The sequence below is a fragment of the Schistocerca gregaria genome, chromosome 2 (genome assembly GCF_023897955.1).
Source record: "Schistocerca gregaria isolate iqSchGreg1 chromosome 2, iqSchGreg1.2, whole genome shotgun sequence".
Classification (NCBI taxonomy): Eukaryota; Metazoa; Arthropoda; class Insecta; order Orthoptera; family Acrididae; genus Schistocerca; species Schistocerca gregaria.
In genome coordinates, this window is record NC_064921.1 from 230157151 (window position 1) to 230175804 (window position 18654).

General features: G+C 43.9%; 1 protein-coding gene across 1 annotated transcript in view; it reads right to left on the bottom strand.

The window, feature by feature from the left end:
* LOC126336108 (uncharacterized) overlaps positions 1 to 18440 on the bottom strand; it is a 64466-nt gene extending 46026 nt beyond the window's left edge. Inside the window, exon 1 of the mRNA XM_049999587.1 lies at positions 18184 to 18440. Coding sequence (XP_049855544.1) covers positions 18184 to 18353 — 170 coding nt within the window. The 5' untranslated portion in view covers positions 18354 to 18440. The remainder of the gene's footprint in view (positions 1 to 18183) is intronic.
* Positions 18441 to 18654: the final 214 nt, after the last annotated feature.

Below are 18654 nucleotides of genomic sequence, written 5' to 3' on the forward strand. Positions count from 1 at the left end.
CACTATGGGACTTAACATCTGTGGTCATCAGTCCCCTAGAACTTAGAACTACTTAAACCTAACTAATCTAAGAACATCACACACATCCATTCACGAGGCAGGATTCGAACCTGCGACCGTAGCAGTCGCACGGTTCCTGACTGGGCGCCTAGGACCACTAGACCACCGCTGCCGGCGGCTATATTAAAGACAGGGTGTATAGCAATACCCCAATACCATTGCAAAGCTGAAGATAGCCATTCACGAGGTCATCGACAGCATGTACAGGGTGGTCTATCCGAAGTTTCAGATGAGATTATCTCGAAAACGATGCATAGGGTAAAAATAGTGGCTAAGACAAGTTCTGAACATCAAAGGGGGACATCAAATGATACTCTACTGGCCATTAAAGTTGTTACACCACGAAGATGACGTGCTACAGACTCGAAATTTAACCGACAATAAGAACATGCTGTGATATGCAAATGATTAGATTTTCAGAGCATTCACACAAGGTTGGCGACACCTACAACGTGCTGACAAGAGGAATGTTTCCAACCCATTTCTCGTACACAAACAGCAGCTGACCGGCGATGCCTGGTGACGCATTGTTGTGATGCCTCGAGTAAGGAAGAGAAATGCGTACCATCACATTTCCAACTTTGATAAAGGTCGGATTGTAGCCTGTCGCGATTGCGGTTTATCGTATCGGGACATTGCTGCTCGCGTTGATCGAGATCGGATGACTGTTCGCAGAATATGGAATCGGTGGGTTTAGGAGCGTAATACGGAACACCGTGCTGGGTCCCAACGGCCTCGTATCACTAGCAGTCGAGACGACCGGCATCGTATCCGCATTGCTGTAACGGATCGTGCAGCCACGTCTCGATCCCTGAGTCAACAGATGGGGACTTTTGCAAGACGACAACCATCTGCACGAACAGTTCGACGACGTTTGCAGCAGCATGGACTATCAGCTCTGAAGCCTTAGCTGCGGTTACCCTTGACGTTGCATCACAGACAGAAGCGCCTGCGATGGTATACTCAACGACGAACCTGGATGCACGAATGGCAAAACGTCATATTTTCGAGATGAATCCAGTTTCTGTTTACAGCATCATGATGGTCGCTTCCGTGTTTGACGGTATCGCGGTGGACGCACATTGGAAACGTGTATTCGTCATCGCCATACTGGCGTATCAGCCGGCTTGATGGTACGGAGTGCCATTGGTTAAAAGTCTCGGTCACCTCTTGTTCGCATTGACGGTACTTTGAACAGTGAACGTTACATGTCAGATGTGTTACGACCCGTGGCTCTAGCCTTCATTCGATCCCTGCGAAACCCTACATTTCAGCAGGATAATGCACGAGCGCATGTTGCTGGTCCTGTATGGGCCTTTCTGGATACAGAAAATGTTCGACTGCTACCGTGGCCAGCACATTCTCCAGATCTCTCACCAACTGAAAACGTCTGGTCAATGGTGGCGAGCAACTCTCTCGTCACAATACGCCAGTTACTACTCTTGTATATTTGTCCAATGCGTACCCATTTATCATCTGCATTTCTTCTTGGTATAGCAATTTTAATGTAGTGTACTAACACGTGACCTCCAGCCCCTGCCCGCTTGGGTGGGGAGGGGGGGGGGGGGGTAACTTTTAAATCTTAAATGGAAACACCATTTTTATTGCAGATATGGATTCACCATAAAAAGTAATCAAGTTTTGTCTTAAATTTTTTAAACCATTGACAGATGGAGCTGAAATCGAGAAAAAAGTAAAATTGGGGAAGAACTCCGATTTATTTAGAATTATTTGAGAAGGAAAGATCAAATCGATAAGAAATGTACACCAATTCTGTTGTTATGCCAAATTAAAGTATTTTTGTACAAAATGTACTGTATCCTACTTTTAATGTTACCTAGAAACAACGACATGGACGTAGTAGAATGATGTTCCCATGAGATGCATCATTAGTGTTGCCTCTCTCATGTTGGGGTGCTTCGTTAGTGTGAGTCCCCTTGCCTCTCACAATTTGAGGTGCTTAATGAAATTAGCCACAAAGAAATTGTTCAAAATTATCCCAATTTGCTTCAATGGACAAAGCTAATCGTCTGCGAAAGTTGTCCACAGTTTTGAGCAGCACAGCCAGTAGTGCTGGCCACTGTCTGGAACCGTGCTGCTGCTACGGTCGCTGGTTAGAATCCTGCCTCGGGCATGGCTGTGTGTGATGGCCTTATGTTAGTTAGGTTTCAGCAGTTCTAGGTCTAGGGGACTGATGACCTCAATTGTGAAGTCCCATAGTGCTTAGAGCCATTTGAACCATCCTGTGGTATGGTTGCACATGCTCTTTGAATGCGTTGCTCCATATCGTTTCGGGTTGTGGTCTGTCTTTCAGAAACAATATTTTTTAAATAACCCCACCAGAAAAAATAGGAAATGTTAGGTCTGGTGAACGTGGAGGCCACTGAATTTGTCCGCCGCGTCCTATCCACCGAGTAGGGTACCGTAAATTTAAAATGTTCCACACATTTTTAGCATAATGGGGAGCTGCTCCATTCTCTTGGAACAAAATTCGTTGCCTAGTTTCTAGATCAACGTCTTCCATTAACTCCAACAAATCATTCCGGGGAAGTCGTAAATATGATAACACAGTAACAATTTGGTCAAAAAAAAAAAAAGGTCCTATCAAGTAACCGTTTAAAATTCCGCACTAGACCATTAACGATCATATGTGTTGATTGTCAACAGGTCTGTGCAAGTGTTGATTGACATGGGACCAATAATGACAATCATGACGATTTAATTCGCTTTCAAAATCGTCAAGAAAGTTGATTTCGGTATTCCAGTTTGTCCCTGAATCGTACGACTACTAATTTCGGGATCCAGTTGAACACAGGCAAGAACGGTAAGGGTACGAGCATCATTTTCATTGTATTCGCGATGACGCGGTCGGCAGTGCATGTATCCATTTCGAGCTCGTTGAGTGCAATTTCAAATAACGTTTTAGCTTGGATGTCGTCTGTTTGGGAAACAATCCGCTAACAATTGCGCAACTGCAGCGTAATTGTTATGGCATTCACCTAAAATTAACATTATATCAACCATGTTTCCCTAAAGAATAATTTACTTTCGTCAGTTGATGGTTACGGTTCACAATCCGAAAGAAGTGACGTAGATCGCATTGCACCGACCTTTACACTGAGCCATGGTTTTCAGTTTGGCCACGGTAGCACCACACTAGGCGAGTACTGCAATTGTGCATAGTTCTCCAACGAGATTTTAATGCCATTCCGCCTCCATCCATCAAAAACTCAGGCGGGTAGGATACATTTTGTAGAAAAATAGCTTAATTTGGCGTAATTAAAGAATTGGTGCACATTTTGTATCTATTTTTTGCGTCCTCCTCGGATCATTCTGAATAAATCGAAGTTCTTCCCAAATTTTAATTTTTCTCGATTTCAGCTCCATATGTCAATGGTTTAAAATGTTTCAGACAAAACTGAGGGTGGCACTGGTCAATAGCTTGTAGGCTGCTTAATGAATCAGTACACACGAGAAACGACGCACCAGGGCATGAGCGTACGTGCTCTAGAACACGAGATGGAAGTGACAGCGGAGAGCGGTTGGGTTAACGGAGTCCTTAGAGCCAAGCAAAAGATGAAGACGAAGCTGCGGCCGAGGCGTACACCGTGGAGGCGTACGCAAACTGACCGCAAGTAGAGGTGGTAAATTAAAGGACTCCAAGCGAACCGCAATCATTAGCCCTGACCTGGACCGCTTATGCGGGAGGTGAACTACCGTGGTTGGGAAAAGAAGACTGTAATTAGGATGGCCAGGAGAGCTATGAATGTGTGTAACGTAACTGGCGAGCAGTTGTGCACGTCTGATCTTGAATGGAGGGACTCCAGCCTCCACCAGTACACTTGTCACTGGACTCGTTCTAAAAGCTTCTGTCGCTAGTCTAACTCCGCGATAGTGCAATGGGTCAAGCAAACGCAATGCCGAAGGCGCCGCCGAACCATAAATCACACTCCCATAGTTATAACGGGATTGAACAAGGGCTCTGTAGAGCTGCGGCAGTGTGGAGCCATCTCCACCCCAGTTGTTTTTGCTCAGGCAGCGGAGTGCACTGGGGTGCTGCTAAAAGTTCCGTTTAAGCTGACGAAGATCAGGAAGCCAAGCCCAACAACCAGAGCTAAGAATCGATATGTCTCCACTACAGTGAGTGGATCGTTATGAAGGTAAAGTGCTGCTTCCGGATGAACGGTACGACGCCGGAATAATTGCACGACACACGTATTCATGGCGGAAAACTGGAAGCCATGAGCTGGAGCCCATCACTGCGCCTTGTGGATTGCTCCCTGTAGGCGACGCTCAGCAACACCAGTACTGGAGCAGCAGTACGAAATGCAGAAGTCGTCTGCATTAAGAGAAGGTGAGACGGAGGTCCCCGACAGCTGCTGCTAGAACTTTAATGGCCACTAAAACGTGAGACACTCGATATAGAGCACTGCTATACTCCATTCTCCTGGATATGGATGTAACTGTGGGACGCATCAACCTGGACACGGAAAGTACGGAGCAACAGGAAATTTTGGATAAAAATCGGGAGCGGGCCCCCAGAGACCGCACTCATGTAATGTGGCTAGGATATGCGTTACGGAAGTCAGATAATTAGGGAAACCAGGTGTCTGCGTCAAAAAGGCTCTTCGGATGGCAGACTTGATGGACACGAGATTATCAGTGGTAGAGCGATACTTGCGGAAGCCGCCCTGACATGGAGCCAGTAGGCCACGTGACTTCAGCACCCAACCGAACCGCTGACACGCCATACCTTCCGGCACCTCACAAAGAACGTTGGTGAGGTTGATGGGCCGATAGCTATCCATATCAAGCGGGTTTTTCCGGGTTTGAGGACTGGTATGATGGTGCTCTCCTGCCAGTATGATGGAAAGGCGCCATCGCACCAGATTCAGTTGAAGATTACGAGGGTAAAGATGACGAGGAGATGTCGCTTGTATTCAGATGAGAGATGTTTAATCTTCTGGCTGTGGACCTGATCAGGCCCAGGATAGGTGTCGGGGGTAATTTGCAAGGGCAGTGAGGAGCTCCCACTCTGTAAATGGGGATAGGATTCACTGTGATGTGTAGTGAATGAAAGGACTTTCCCTTCCAACAGCCGTTTGAAAATGCGAAAGGTTGCGGGTTAATTCTCCGATGCAGAGGCTCGAGCAAAATGCTCGGCAATCGCATTTGCGTCGGTAGATAACACGCCATTTATGGTAACACCAGGACCACCTGTTGGGGTCTCGTACCCGAAAACACGTTTGACTTTGCCCAGACTTGGGAAGGTGGCGTATGGTACCAAATGGTCGAGACGTATTTCTCCCAACACTCCTGCTTGCATCGTTTGATAAATTGGCGAACGCGAGCACGTAGCCGTTTAAAGGCTATGAGATGCTCCTGGGAAGGTTGCCACCTATGCCGCTGTAGAGCACACCGACGCTCCTTAATTACTTCAGCGATTTCCGGCGACTACCAAGGGACTGCGTTACGCCAGGGACACCCTAAAGAGCGAGGGATCGCGTTTTCTGCCGCAGAAACAATTGTTGTCACCTGCTCAACCATCATGTCGATGTTATGGTGTGGGGGAGAATCAACGGTGACACCAGAGGTTAAAGCGTCCCAGTCTGAGTTGTTTAAAGCCCAGCTGGGCAGGTGTCTGTGGCCCTGGTGCTACCACACCGGTCATGTGCTCTCCAGTGGATAGATGGGAGAAGTCCTGGGCTGCAAATTGATAAATCAATGGCGAAGTAACTGCCATAAGTCACACTGACATGTGTGCCAGCTCCAGTATTTAAGAGGCAGACGTCGAACTGCGACATTAAAGTTTCGACATCTCTGCCTCGTCCAGTAAGCACAGTGTCAAGGGGGTTAAAATATCCCTGAAGTGGAAAAGGTTTGGAGATTTCATCAATCAGTGCAGCTAAAACGTCCAGAGGTACTGACCATCTGGAGTAGTCATTCTGACAGCCACAGCTTCAAGAGGGGTTTGAAGGGACACAGTGTCACTACAGACAGATTGCGACATAAACGCAAACTCCAGGTTTCGTGGAGGGTAAAGAAGTAGCAGGTGTAGAGCTCAACAGTTGCTGTAGCTCAGCCAGGCGGTGGAAAAAATCGCCACCATTCCAGTGAAGGATGACATCGTGAGACTGGGAAGGGATGGCAGATTCAGTAAGGCCTTAGAGTCGCATGCTGCTACCGACTTCCTGCCTGAGCAGTCTATATCCATGGAGTCTGAGGGTCTGGCGAGATCTAGGTCCTCAGTAGATGCTAAAATCTCCACGTGATCCTTAGACGTAGAGCTTGTACGTGGTGGTGATGTGAGAGCCACCTCAATTTCCTTGGTCTTAAGGGTATTATATCTGAATTTCTTTCGCTGCTCCTTGGGTTTCCCTGGCTGGGAGGACTTCACTGACAGTCAATGGGACTGAGAATGAGCATGAAGCCCTACAACCAGCTGCTTTTGTGCTCTTCAGCCACTGGCAGGTGTCATCTTTCACACAAGCAGAAACCCAGGGGTCCCCTTCCTGGAGAAAGGCCGAAGATGGCTTATGCTTCTCCAGATTAGAAGTGGGGACAGTCGTCCCTGGTGGTTGGGGGGGGGGGGTTGCTCACGAAGTAGGTGGTGTGGGAGCAACAAGGTGGGAAATCTCCACCACCACCACCACCACCACCACCACCACCACCACCACCACCACCGGGGCTGGTGTAGTCTTAAGGTTCTGAGAGGCGACAAGAATGCGAGGAACTGATGGGGCGACATCTGTTCTTGCAGTCGGTACATGTAGTCTGGCGAGCAAGGTGAATGATACTCTATGCAGTTGACATAGATGGGGAGGGGGCACATGGAGTATTGGGATGTGATGGATGTCCACAATCTCTACATGTGACACTGGAAGTACTGTTGAAAGACATATGGCCAAACTTCCAGCATTTACAACACTGCATTGGGGGTTGGATATATGGCGCGATGTCACAGCGGTAGACCATCACTTTGACCTTCTCGGGCAATGTGCCACCCGTGAAGGCCAACATGAAGGCACCGGCGGCAACCTCATTAACCTTCAGACCCCTATAGACACGCCACACGAAATGAACACCTTACTGCTCTAAATTTGCACGCACCTCGTCGTCAGATTACAAAAGAAAGACCCTGTGGAATATAATACCCTAGACTATATTTAAGCTCTTACGGGGTGTGATGGTAACGGAACCACCTCCTAGCTTGTCACAAGCGAGTAAGGCCCATGACTTGTTTTTATTAAGACTGACCCTGACGGCATTTTGGACAATGCGAAAAAAATAGACGTCCCGGAAAGAAAAATACCGGCACCACGGAGCAAAATACCGGCACCCGGAAAAAATCTCGAAAAGTATCGATAACTCGAAAGAAATCTGTATCTCCATATATAGGATTTGATTTGTCTTTCACACACCTGACAGTGACGGCTACCTCTGGAAAAACGTCTACCTCTGGAAAAACGATCCATGAGCTACGTGAACACGCTGCACAGATCAGCCATTCAGAAGTTTCTCGTCACAGTACGCTCCAATATTGTGTGTACCAAGATTTAGAAACTTGCTCATGTCATCCTCCGTCCCGATGAAGTGAAACCCCCTTTACAGCTACCGTGCACAGACCCGTACAGCGTGTTATGACGAGGTACACAGACCAAGGACATTTTATGGAACGGCAAGGAGTCGACCGTCTCCATCAAAAGAGTCAAGTCTGCGAACGTGTTCCAGGAAGCGGCACCTTTCACAACGAATCAAGAACGTCATTGCCTCCAGAACCTTCTACCTGCCTTTCGATCCAAGGGCAGCTCCGGCCGGACCTCTCACAACCAAAGACACGAAAGACTAGTTCAGGACTCAGGGCATATTTTCCTTCTCGTGTCCTCGACACGGACGCTCTCCTTCCGCCGAGGGGGCTGATACACAGTCTGCTACTTTGTCGCCTGCAGTCGTCACAGAAAACGGCCGCATGGCTTGATAGTACAAATAGTACAATCTCCTGCAGCTCAAGTCACTTGATTTTGGGACGGTGCATTTTGGAAGTACAAAAAATCTGTATACACGTTTACATACATCTTAATTTGATACCAGGGGGCGTTAGCTCACTGTTGTGACAACACACTTTACCTCTCAGCAACAAATAATCCTGAGTTAATAACGAGCATCAAAACCGATTCAGGGATTAGTGAACACAGGGTTGTCGTAGCGAGACTGAATACTGTACGCCTCAAATCCTCGAAAAATAAGCAAAAAATATACCTATTCAAAAAATCAGATAAAAGTTCACTTGACGCCTTCCTGAGAGACGATCTCCACTAATTCCAAATTAATAATGTAAGTGTAGACGAGATGTGGCTTAAATTCAAAGAAATAGAGGTTTATACCAAATAAATTAAAAAACGACGAAGCTGAGGACACAGTTCGTAGTAATTGACGGAAAGCCATCGAGTAAAACAGAAGGGATTTATGGCGTTCCCCAAGGTTGTGCTATAGGCCCTTTTGAGTTCCTTATGTATATAAACGATTTGGGAGACAATATTATCAGCCATCTTCGGTTGTTTGCAGATGACGCTGGCGTTTATCGACTAATAAAGTCATCAGAAGACCAAAACAAACTGAAAAACGATTTAGAAAGGATATCTGAATGGGGAGAAAAATGGCAGTTGATACTAAATAACGAAAAGTGTGAGGTCATCCACATGAGTGCTAAACGGAACTCAAACTTCGGTTACACGATAAATCAGTCTAATCTAAAAGACTAAAATTCAACTAAATACCTAGGTATTACAATGACGAACAACTTAATTTGGAAGGAACACGTAGAAAATTTTGTGGGGAAGGCTAACCAAAGACTGCGTTATATTGGCAGGACTCTTAGAAAATGTAACAGACCTACTAAGGAGACTGCCTATAGTACGCTCGTCCGTCCTCTTTTAGAATACTGCTGCACGGTGTGGGATTCTTACCAGAAAGGACTGACGGGGTACATCGAAAAAGTTCAAAGAAAGGCAGCACGTTTTGTATTATCGCGAAATATGGGGTAGAGTGTCACAAATGATACAGGATTTGGGCTGGAAATCATTAAAAGGCGTTTTTCGTTGCAACGGAATCTTCTCACGAAATTACAATCACCAACCGTCTCCTCCGAATGCGAAAATATTTTGTCGACACCGACCTACATAGGGAGGAACGATCACCAAGATAAAACAAGGGAAATCAGTGCTGGTACGAAAAGATAGAGGTGCTCATTCTTACCGCGCGCTATACGAGATTGGAATAATAGAGAATTGTGACGGTGATTCTATGAAAGCTCTGCCAGGCACTTAAATGTGATTTGCAGAGTATCGATGTAGATGTAGGAAAATGACATTTTGTTAAGGGTAAATAACTATTACAGAATATGAAAGTGGAGGGGGAAAAAGGAAACTAATTACTGGTAGCAGCTGCGTCGGGACTTCATGCGGAATCAGCAGCGATGAGTGAAAATATCTTCTACGATAGGGCTCGAACCGGTATCTCTTGCTTACTAGGCAGTTGCGGTAACCACTGTGTCATCCGAACACAGTGTTACCGCAAATGCATGGAACACCTCCGCAGTCCCCCCAGACCCTCCGTGCACGCTAATTTCAAATTCCAGAAGGAGATGGAACGAAATGTGCATCCACGTTACAACTGCCTAGTAACCAGGAGATCCTGGGTTCGAGTCCCGGTCGAATACCCTTATTAACTCGCCGCTGATTCCGCATTAGGTCCCGATGCACAACAGTTCCTTCCCTCTGTTAGCCTTTGTCCCACCTCCACCTTGAAGTTACATAATACATATGACAGCTGCGGACTTCGCTTGGTATGTGTTCTTCGGAGACGTCCGAATGAACAGATACTACACGTTTGTGTAACTTTATTCATCTTTGTTCAACTTTAATGTAAATAAAAATTATATTGAAAGCAGACTGCTTCAATTATGAGATCCGTAGCTTATCCTATAGCTTTCCCGGTTTATATGAAGATAACCTACTTTGCTATGAAGTCTTACGTTACTTTGGTGCTGTTGTCCTTTGCTTCAGTGTCTGATTATGCAACAGGAATCGCTGTTTCGCATGCTGCAGTACAAGCACGTTTGTCACAGACGCTCTACGTCAGATATAGGAATTCAGTACTTCGATAATTTCCGCGTAAATTCTAGAACCACTTGTCCTTCCTCCGTCTCGAACGAACTATATCTTAGAGTGCGAGACGAATCCGACCTACTGCGCATTGTACGTTTGTGTGTGCTGGTCTAGAAACAGTCACGAGCAAAATGTGGAGACGGCGGCCGACAAGTACCTACTGTACGATCCATAGAGTTTCAGTGTATGTGTAGAGAAGAGCCTGTGCTATTCTTCTCTGGTTTGGTGACTGTGATGATTGTTAAGAACAAATAAAGAAATGAGTGAGTTTCAAGTAATTCATCTGTTGGACTTGCTAGAAGCAACACATGCACATATTTTGTGGTGGTTAATGAACCAACCCTGTTGTAAATGTATGCCCGCGAAAGGCAAAGGTCCCGAGTTCGAGTCTCGGTCGGGCACACAGTTTTAATCTGCCAGGAAGTTTCGTATCTTAATAGAGTTTGACGACTTGGTTGACTCGCACAAGTTCGAATATTTGTGAGAGAAATGGTGAGTTTATTTTTGTGGAAGTTGAAATATACCATGACAGAACTAAAAGTATTCTTCGAGTGCCAAATTATTTCAAGAGTAGAGTCTGACAAATTCCCTTAGCCACCATTATTCTTCGAAGAAGTTTTTGGAGATCGACGTGGCCGGCTATCCAGAAGAAGATCGGCTATGCATACCAAGTACGTCAACCTATGGGAGAGAAGTGGGAAGTTTGCAAACCAGCTCCACATCGCTTCTTGTCATCTGAAGCATCAGAACGTGGCGACCGGTAAAGAACGATCCGAAGAACGGGGAATTAGAGGCGAAAACGAGAAAATTTTATGTTGCAGTAGCAACAGACTATAGCAAGACGAGAAAACCGTTTCTAGAATCTTGGTTTAGTCCCGAAATCAAAGGAAAAAGAAAATTTGTGAATGCAGCAAAGGGAATGTAGTAAGAAAGTAATAACATTAAAAGAATGGAAAGAAAACCATGACGTATTAGACTAAGAAGAGATACGACGAGAAATTTTTCTTTCTTACCTCTCGTTTGAGGACCTATTTATATTTCCCTCTTTCCATATTATTCTACTTTTATCGCAGAAGTCCTTCCTAGTTTCCGTGATTTCCAGTAACCTACAATTTATCTTCAGATAAGAAGGCCGAAAAAATCAGACTACACGAAGACATCCACATACACACAAAGAAATACAAATACACAAACTATGAATTTACAGATTAAAAGGATATAAGAACCGCCAAGGGTTGTAGGGGAAAAAGATGTGTACATCTGGAAAGATGCACACATTGTTTCAGTGACGGTTCCACATCGTTCCTTTTTGTCTTTTCTTGTATATACATACATGTATATAGAGGTGTGTGTGTGTGTGTGTGTGTGTGTGTGTGTGTGTGTGTGTGTGTGTGTGTGTGTGTGTGTGTGTGTGAAGAATGAACGGTAGCAATCATCTCATGCACCGAGAGAGATAGGAGCAGGAGAGCTTGTGGAATAATTAGCAAGGTTGGAGTTAATCGCGATAATCATTTAAGAAAAGGTAGCAAACACACTCATGAAGCGATGAGTCGGAGTAGTGGGACTTCATCATTATGTGTAGACTAGTATCTACTAAGATTATACAAGGAGAGTAGTCTAAGGTTTTAGAGGAGGTACTAAGAAGTGAGAGTGAAGTATAAAATAGGTTTTTCTTACCAGGAAATATTTAATTATAGTGTACATAAAGATTTATACTAGGGCAATGAACCATGAGGCCTACTCAAAGGATAAGGGGGACGTAGCCGGCTTTTGCTAAGGATATAAAGCAGGCGTACCTACATAGAAATAGGACGACCTGTGGCCTGATGAATAGGTATTTTTTATAAAGGGGCGTAACTACCTCAACTGAAGGAGAAAGTGCACTCATAGGGTCAACCCACATATAAGGTATAGGTCCTGATCCTAGGGAAAAGGGACAGTATCGTGACAGATGTCACACGTTTAATAGGAATTATTCTGGTAAGTTTGAATTCTATATACCACTAGTTTTATTATGTTTTATATGAGTTTAAAAGGGCCGAAAAGAACACTCATTTGCCCAGAGTTCCTCCAGACTACAAACTATTATAAATAATGATACTAGTACGTACTAAGGAAAAAAGAATAAAGTGCTCAAGTGTCATGAACACCTGGAATTTACGATTGGATAAAGAGCAGAAAAATAAAAAATTGGTCCTCACGATTTTTAGGATATTGAAAGACCTAACTAACATTGATTGAAAAATTCACGTTTATAATTAAAGTAAAATGAAAAAAATGGAATAGCTAAATATTAAAGGGTATTCACGGTTATTAAAAGGACAAGGTATACTGTTGAAATTTGAATTACATGGGATATAAATGTACATATCGATGGTATATAAAATATTGCGTGTTAGACCTGGGGGGGGGGGCAATATGTAGTGATTCAAGAATTTCTTCGTATATTCTAGAACCACTTTGCCTTCCTCCGTCTCGAGCCCACGATATTGTAAATAGAAGTGTAAGAGAGACGAATCCGAGCTACTGATCACTGCGTGTATGTGTAGAGAAGAACCTGAGCTATTCTTTGCTGGTTTAGTGACTAATGATTGTTAAGGACAAATGAAGAAATGAGATTACACTTTCAAGTAATTCATTTGTTGGACTTGCTAGAAGCAAGACATGTTGATATTTGCTGGTAGTTATTACACCAACCCTGTTGTAAATATATCTTAATAGAGTCTAATGTTTGACGACTTAGATGACTCGCACCAGTTCGAATATTAATATGAGATATCGTGAATTCGTTTTTTGTGGAAGTTTAAATATAGTATGGCGGGACAAAGTATTCGTCGAGTACCAAATTATTTCAAGAGTAGAGAGAGTCTGATAAATTCCCTTAGCCACCATTCTTCGGAGAAGTTTTTGGAGATCGACGTGGCTGGCTATCTAGAGAAGATCGGTTGTGCATAGCAAGCAAGTCAGTCTATGGGGGAGAGGTGCGAAGTTTGCAAACCATCTCCACATCTCTTCTTGGCTAAAGCGTTAGAGAATCAATTTAAGGCGGCCCCTTCGTCGCTACATTGCATGCTACTGGATGGTCGTTATCAACAGACTTAGAATTTCTTTGCCGTTGCAACGTTGAAGCTCACAAGGAGTCAACATTTCCTCGAGAACCATGGCTATTGGTAAAGGAAAGTCCGCAACAATGTCGTAGTAGGAGACGCAAAGAAATGTTGGCTTAAGAGGTCGTCACATGCTCAACATTTATTTTTCAGTAGACATTGACCGTTTGGGAGCTATATTGGCAATTTACTCAGTATATTGGAGACATCAGAGCTTCATAAATATTGACACTCGCTCAATGTATAGCGCAATCGAGACTAATTGGTGGACATGCAAACAACTCGGCGACACCATACGAATTTGAGTACATCGAGACCGACAGATGAAAGGAATCGTATGCTGAAGTGCGTTCAGTGGAATAGTTTGATTACAAACTTCATCTAAGTGATTATTCTGCTATTCACAATAAAGTGACTGGCAGTAATCAGTCGTAAAAGCTTTAGAGGAAAGCGTGGAAATGTAGCGAGGCAACACTACAACTGCTTATTTGTTCATTTCAGAATCTAGAATTATTTATTGCACCAGTACCCACCAATTCTCTACAATATTGTATTCTACTCTTGAGGTTTCTATATCGCTTCCAACCTTGTGGAAAGTTAAATCCCACGAGTATTTGAAAAATATCTGTGTACATAAGATGTAACAAAGTTCACTAGTGCGTTGAAAGATTCCAATTTCATCCACAAAACATTACGACAGTCATCTGTGTCTGCTGCAAGTTCTCTTTAGAATGTCAGTATCGCTATATGTAAAACTACTTGCAAGACTCGAAATCTTCCATCACCATTTACTCTTTGCTTTCTCTTAGTTGCTATCGACTGAAACTGCAGGTCATGCGAGTTCTACATCATAGCTGCGAAGGCAGAGTTCTTGCGCGTCCCCGGCATAAATATTGCGCAACAATACTCTGCCCTTTTTGATCCCGCACTTTCGCGCAATAGATTGACCATACTGTGGACATAACATTCAGCATGTGAAGTCCCGTTTACGCTTTGCTGCATCCATTGGTCAAGAAATATCTGCAGCCTATTGCCCCCTCAATCGAAATCGGTGTAACCATTAATGTATGAGAGAGACTAGGTGTATATTCACAAGTATGCTGCGTTTACATGAGAACTTATGGAATACAAAACTTGAAATTTGGAAACTGTTTTCCGTGTCGTGTTTACTTGTTAAGGACAGAGGCAGTTTTTATATACGGCTCAAATATTGGTTTTCCGATGGTCAGTTGCTTTACGCAAACAGCTTTTGGAAATCAGATGTTGCGGTTCTTGATTTAGTCAGCATCAAGGTTGTTTCTCTTCAGTTAAATATCCGTGCTAGACAACTGCATCCTTTGTCTACTTCACTGCACAACGTCACTCCGATCGGATTAAATGAAATATAAAAAAACGTAATCTGACAACCCGAAGAGTAATCAGAAACGGTTGAGTGTTTACATAATAGTAAAACTCGATTGGACGGATGTTTATTTCGATGACCAACAACTGGGTAACAGTTTACGAAATCCGGTTTTGGGAGCCTCATGTAAACATTGGTAGATACCAACAGAAGACACCACCACCAATGCCAAGAAATTTCGGAGCGACCACAAGAGTGCTATTGTGTCAGATGACATTATTCGAGATCCATAGTTACGTGGCAACAGGCCACATATGGTTTTTGGTTTCGAATTTACACAACCATCAGAAGGCATGTATACTTTTATCAGTACTGTGAAACATGTTCTGTTCCAGGCGTGTATTGCACAGCAACCCAACTATAATTCTGCATACCACAGTGTTGATAGAAAGCGTGTAAGCCATCTGACAGTGAATGCAAATCTTAAAATGCTTTTTTTTTCCAATAAAATAAACCAAGACCAAATCGTGGCTAGTTGCTACTGTAGAGCCACTCTGTACCGCAACAGTATTTGCAGATCTGCAACTCCGGATCAAAATGGGGGAAAAAAAGGGGGGGGGGGGGGAGAGAGATGGGGTGATGGAAAGGGTGTGATGAACTATCCCCATAGGAATTTTAATAAACGTTTTTCTATTTTTGCATATAAATTTAGAAGTTTCTCATAACTTTCGGGAAACTATGTAGCATGGAAACTAAGAGCCTCGGAACTGTCAAATTTTCTAGAAAATAGCGAGCTATGTTTAATTAAAGATTCTCTTCTATTTGCTCGCATTAAGCTCCCTTTACACCGGAGCGAATGGAAGCGATTACAATGCAAACAAGCATTCGCAGGCATTTCGTCAGCCTTTGCTACCATTCGCTTGTATCTGAACAAGCGTTACTCGAGAGGGAACGAAAGAGAGGCACGAACATAGCCTATGACCGCTGTATCTTCAACAATTCGCGGCCATGTCAGCAACTGTATAAATATTAATTTTAATAATGAATAGCCTCAGTTGCACCGTTTACTTAGAAATTTACCTAGGTTTCATCGGGATAACCCAACCTTCTTCAGAATAACAGTATCTATCGTTTGTCCATAGTGGACATCGTCAAGCTAAAACTACTAATTATCGTCAGAATGTAAAACTTACCTGGCACTGTCTCGGCCCCACTTCGCGACCGCGATGCGGTAGCCACGAGTGCTGTCCTGGACCGCTGTGATTTTTTCTATCTTATTCAGTCCAAAACTTGACAAATAAGTCGGCTGACGATATTCTCTGGCTTATTACAAATTAGAAAGCTAATTCCGGGCAGGCTACCAACATATGCTGAGGAAAGGCTGGCTTTTACTCTATCAGCAACCGGAAACAAATCCGTGACTGTTTCGCATTTCAGTACCTGCTGTATATCAGTTTGTTATCTGCAGTGACATGCGAAGTACTTCATGGATTTCACTGAAGTGCGTGTAAGGAAATAAAGTGCGATTAATGAAATGCCAAGTATACATGTAATTTGTCAGGCAACATGATGAAATCTGCCATGTAATCTGTTAGAGTGTAGATAACTTGATATAATGAAAACTATTTCTTTTTTCGGTTATTACACCAAAACTATTAAATAGCAATCGGGTATGTAATTTCAACTATCACGTGCGTGAATCAGCATATTAGATGTTGTACGCATCTAACGAGTCTCTCTCTCTCTCTCTCTCTCTCTCTCTCTCTCTCTCTCTCTCTCTCTCTCTCTCTCTCTCTCTCTCTAACTCACTCACTCACCCCCCCCCCCCCCCCCTTTCACACACAGTTCGCTGAAAGACCGACAAACAACTAAACTTAATATGAGCTAACAAGCAAATACGAACCGGACACTTTCGAATCCCGTTTGCTCATCCGCGTCTAGTGTTTTACTCCAGAAAATTCTCGTTCCCTATTTCACGTTCCGTTGCATTCGCTTCGGCGTAAGGGGGGCTTTCAGGCTTGCGAGGGTGGATGTCCTTGCGGCTTGAACGGTGACGTTGCAGGAAAAAGCAGCCAATCAGAGAATGACCATATCTGAAGCTGACGACAAATCCTCAACTTTTGGGAGTCCAAATGTACACAGGACCGGCATACCTTCAGAGGTTACGGGCCCTGCACGCAACAATTTATCGACCGACCGACCGACCAGTTTCGTGGCACACGTCCCGACCGACTGCACTCTGCAATTACCGCGCTATATAGCCGATAGCGAATTTATAGTAAGTATGAGGTTATATTCGACGAGATTCCGCTTGGTTTTACACCAACAAAAACTGGAATTTGTCTTGGCTGTTTCAGACGTAACACAGCATAAAAGCCGAACGAAAGCTGCGTATGGAGACAGAGATGGGAGCCGATGATTTTCGTAACAGTAAGAGTGGATAAAACATTCTGATTGGTTGACCATCGTCAAACCGTTAATTAAGAAGAATACAGTCATGATGGAGGCTGTAAGCTGCGAGGATAAGCCGTTAGCTACGTTACGGTTTCTAGCCACTTGCAAAACTTATAAGCAGCTGAAATTCAGTGCTGTTCTAGCCCCACAATTATCTAAAAGGTACCTGAAACCTGCAACGTGATTCATAGTTGCATGAAGAAATACATCATGGTAAAGCTAAAGAAAAGAGGTTCATGAACGTGTTACTTGTTCAAATATTTAGAATAGAATATGTATTCTGTAAGATTAACAAATTCTTTTCAAATTAGAAGAAAGACTACAAATGATTGTAGAGTTCATCTAGTAAGTGCAATCTATATAACAAATGGAGCACTTAGCAACTGTTAGATCCGTAAAACAAGAAAGCCCTACAGTCTTTCTTCATAGCAGAAGTATTGCATGCAGGCTGGATTCTTAAAACACTAACAATGACGCAAGTAAATGATAAAGAGTGTTCCTCATTCCCCACTTATTTAGACGCTCACAAAACCGAAATTTGCAGACTTGTGTTCACACTCTCAGGCTGAAACGAGACAACGGGGAGATCAAATTTCCAGTAGCCCTATATATCGCGTAAATTACGACGTAATTTTTTTGATGTGTATTGTCATAGTTCTTAAATCAATTGAGTTATACATAACCGCTTAACGTTTGTTGCGAATAGTTTCCAAATTATGTTATTTTCTAAATTGTAAGGTCCTTCAGTTTATCCTAAAACTATATATTAATCAGAACTGCTTTGAAGTTACGTTTAAATATATATTCTACGTAATGATTTATTGAAATCTTGAGCATCTGTGGCACGTTAAAAAGGGGGGGGGTGATAGCAAATTATATTTCGGATATGGGAGAGGAGAGTGTGTTCTGCAAAAAACGGCCCACAAAAGCGTAATTCCACAAACATGGCTAAAAGCAGGGTCGATAGTATTCCTGTTGATGGTTAGTCACGCACATCAACAAACAAGTTAGTGCGCAACGCTAGTACTGCAGAAGAAAAACACGGTGCGCTTACGAGGCTGAGGCGAGGAGCTCAGCAGCCCACTGGTCCCGTCTTTGACAAACACAGCACTTGCACATCTGCCAGGCACGTGCGCTGTGTCGCCGTGCTGGGAGGCGTGGTTCCGAGTGTGTGCGCATTCGCAGCGGAGCCGGTCGACGTGCAGCGCTCCTCGCGGTCGGCATTGGCACTACTGTGGCTAGCGGGCGGTTACGTACAAGGCCACGCCCGTCCCCTGATCTACCTGCGCTGAAGTCCGTGGAGCCCTCTGGCCTGCCTGCTGTCTCCCTTCCCGTACTGAAAAGTGAAGATGGCCGCATACTTCAGCTGAGCGATATTTTTCGTAACTATTACACTGAGTCGTTTCCGTCAGGAGAGTATAGACGTAGTCTATAGCGCCTCCACTTTAAATATTGACGATGCATTGTGTTTCACTATTATGTTAACAAATTTGCTTCCGGCGTTTGGAATAGATGGCAGTAGTGT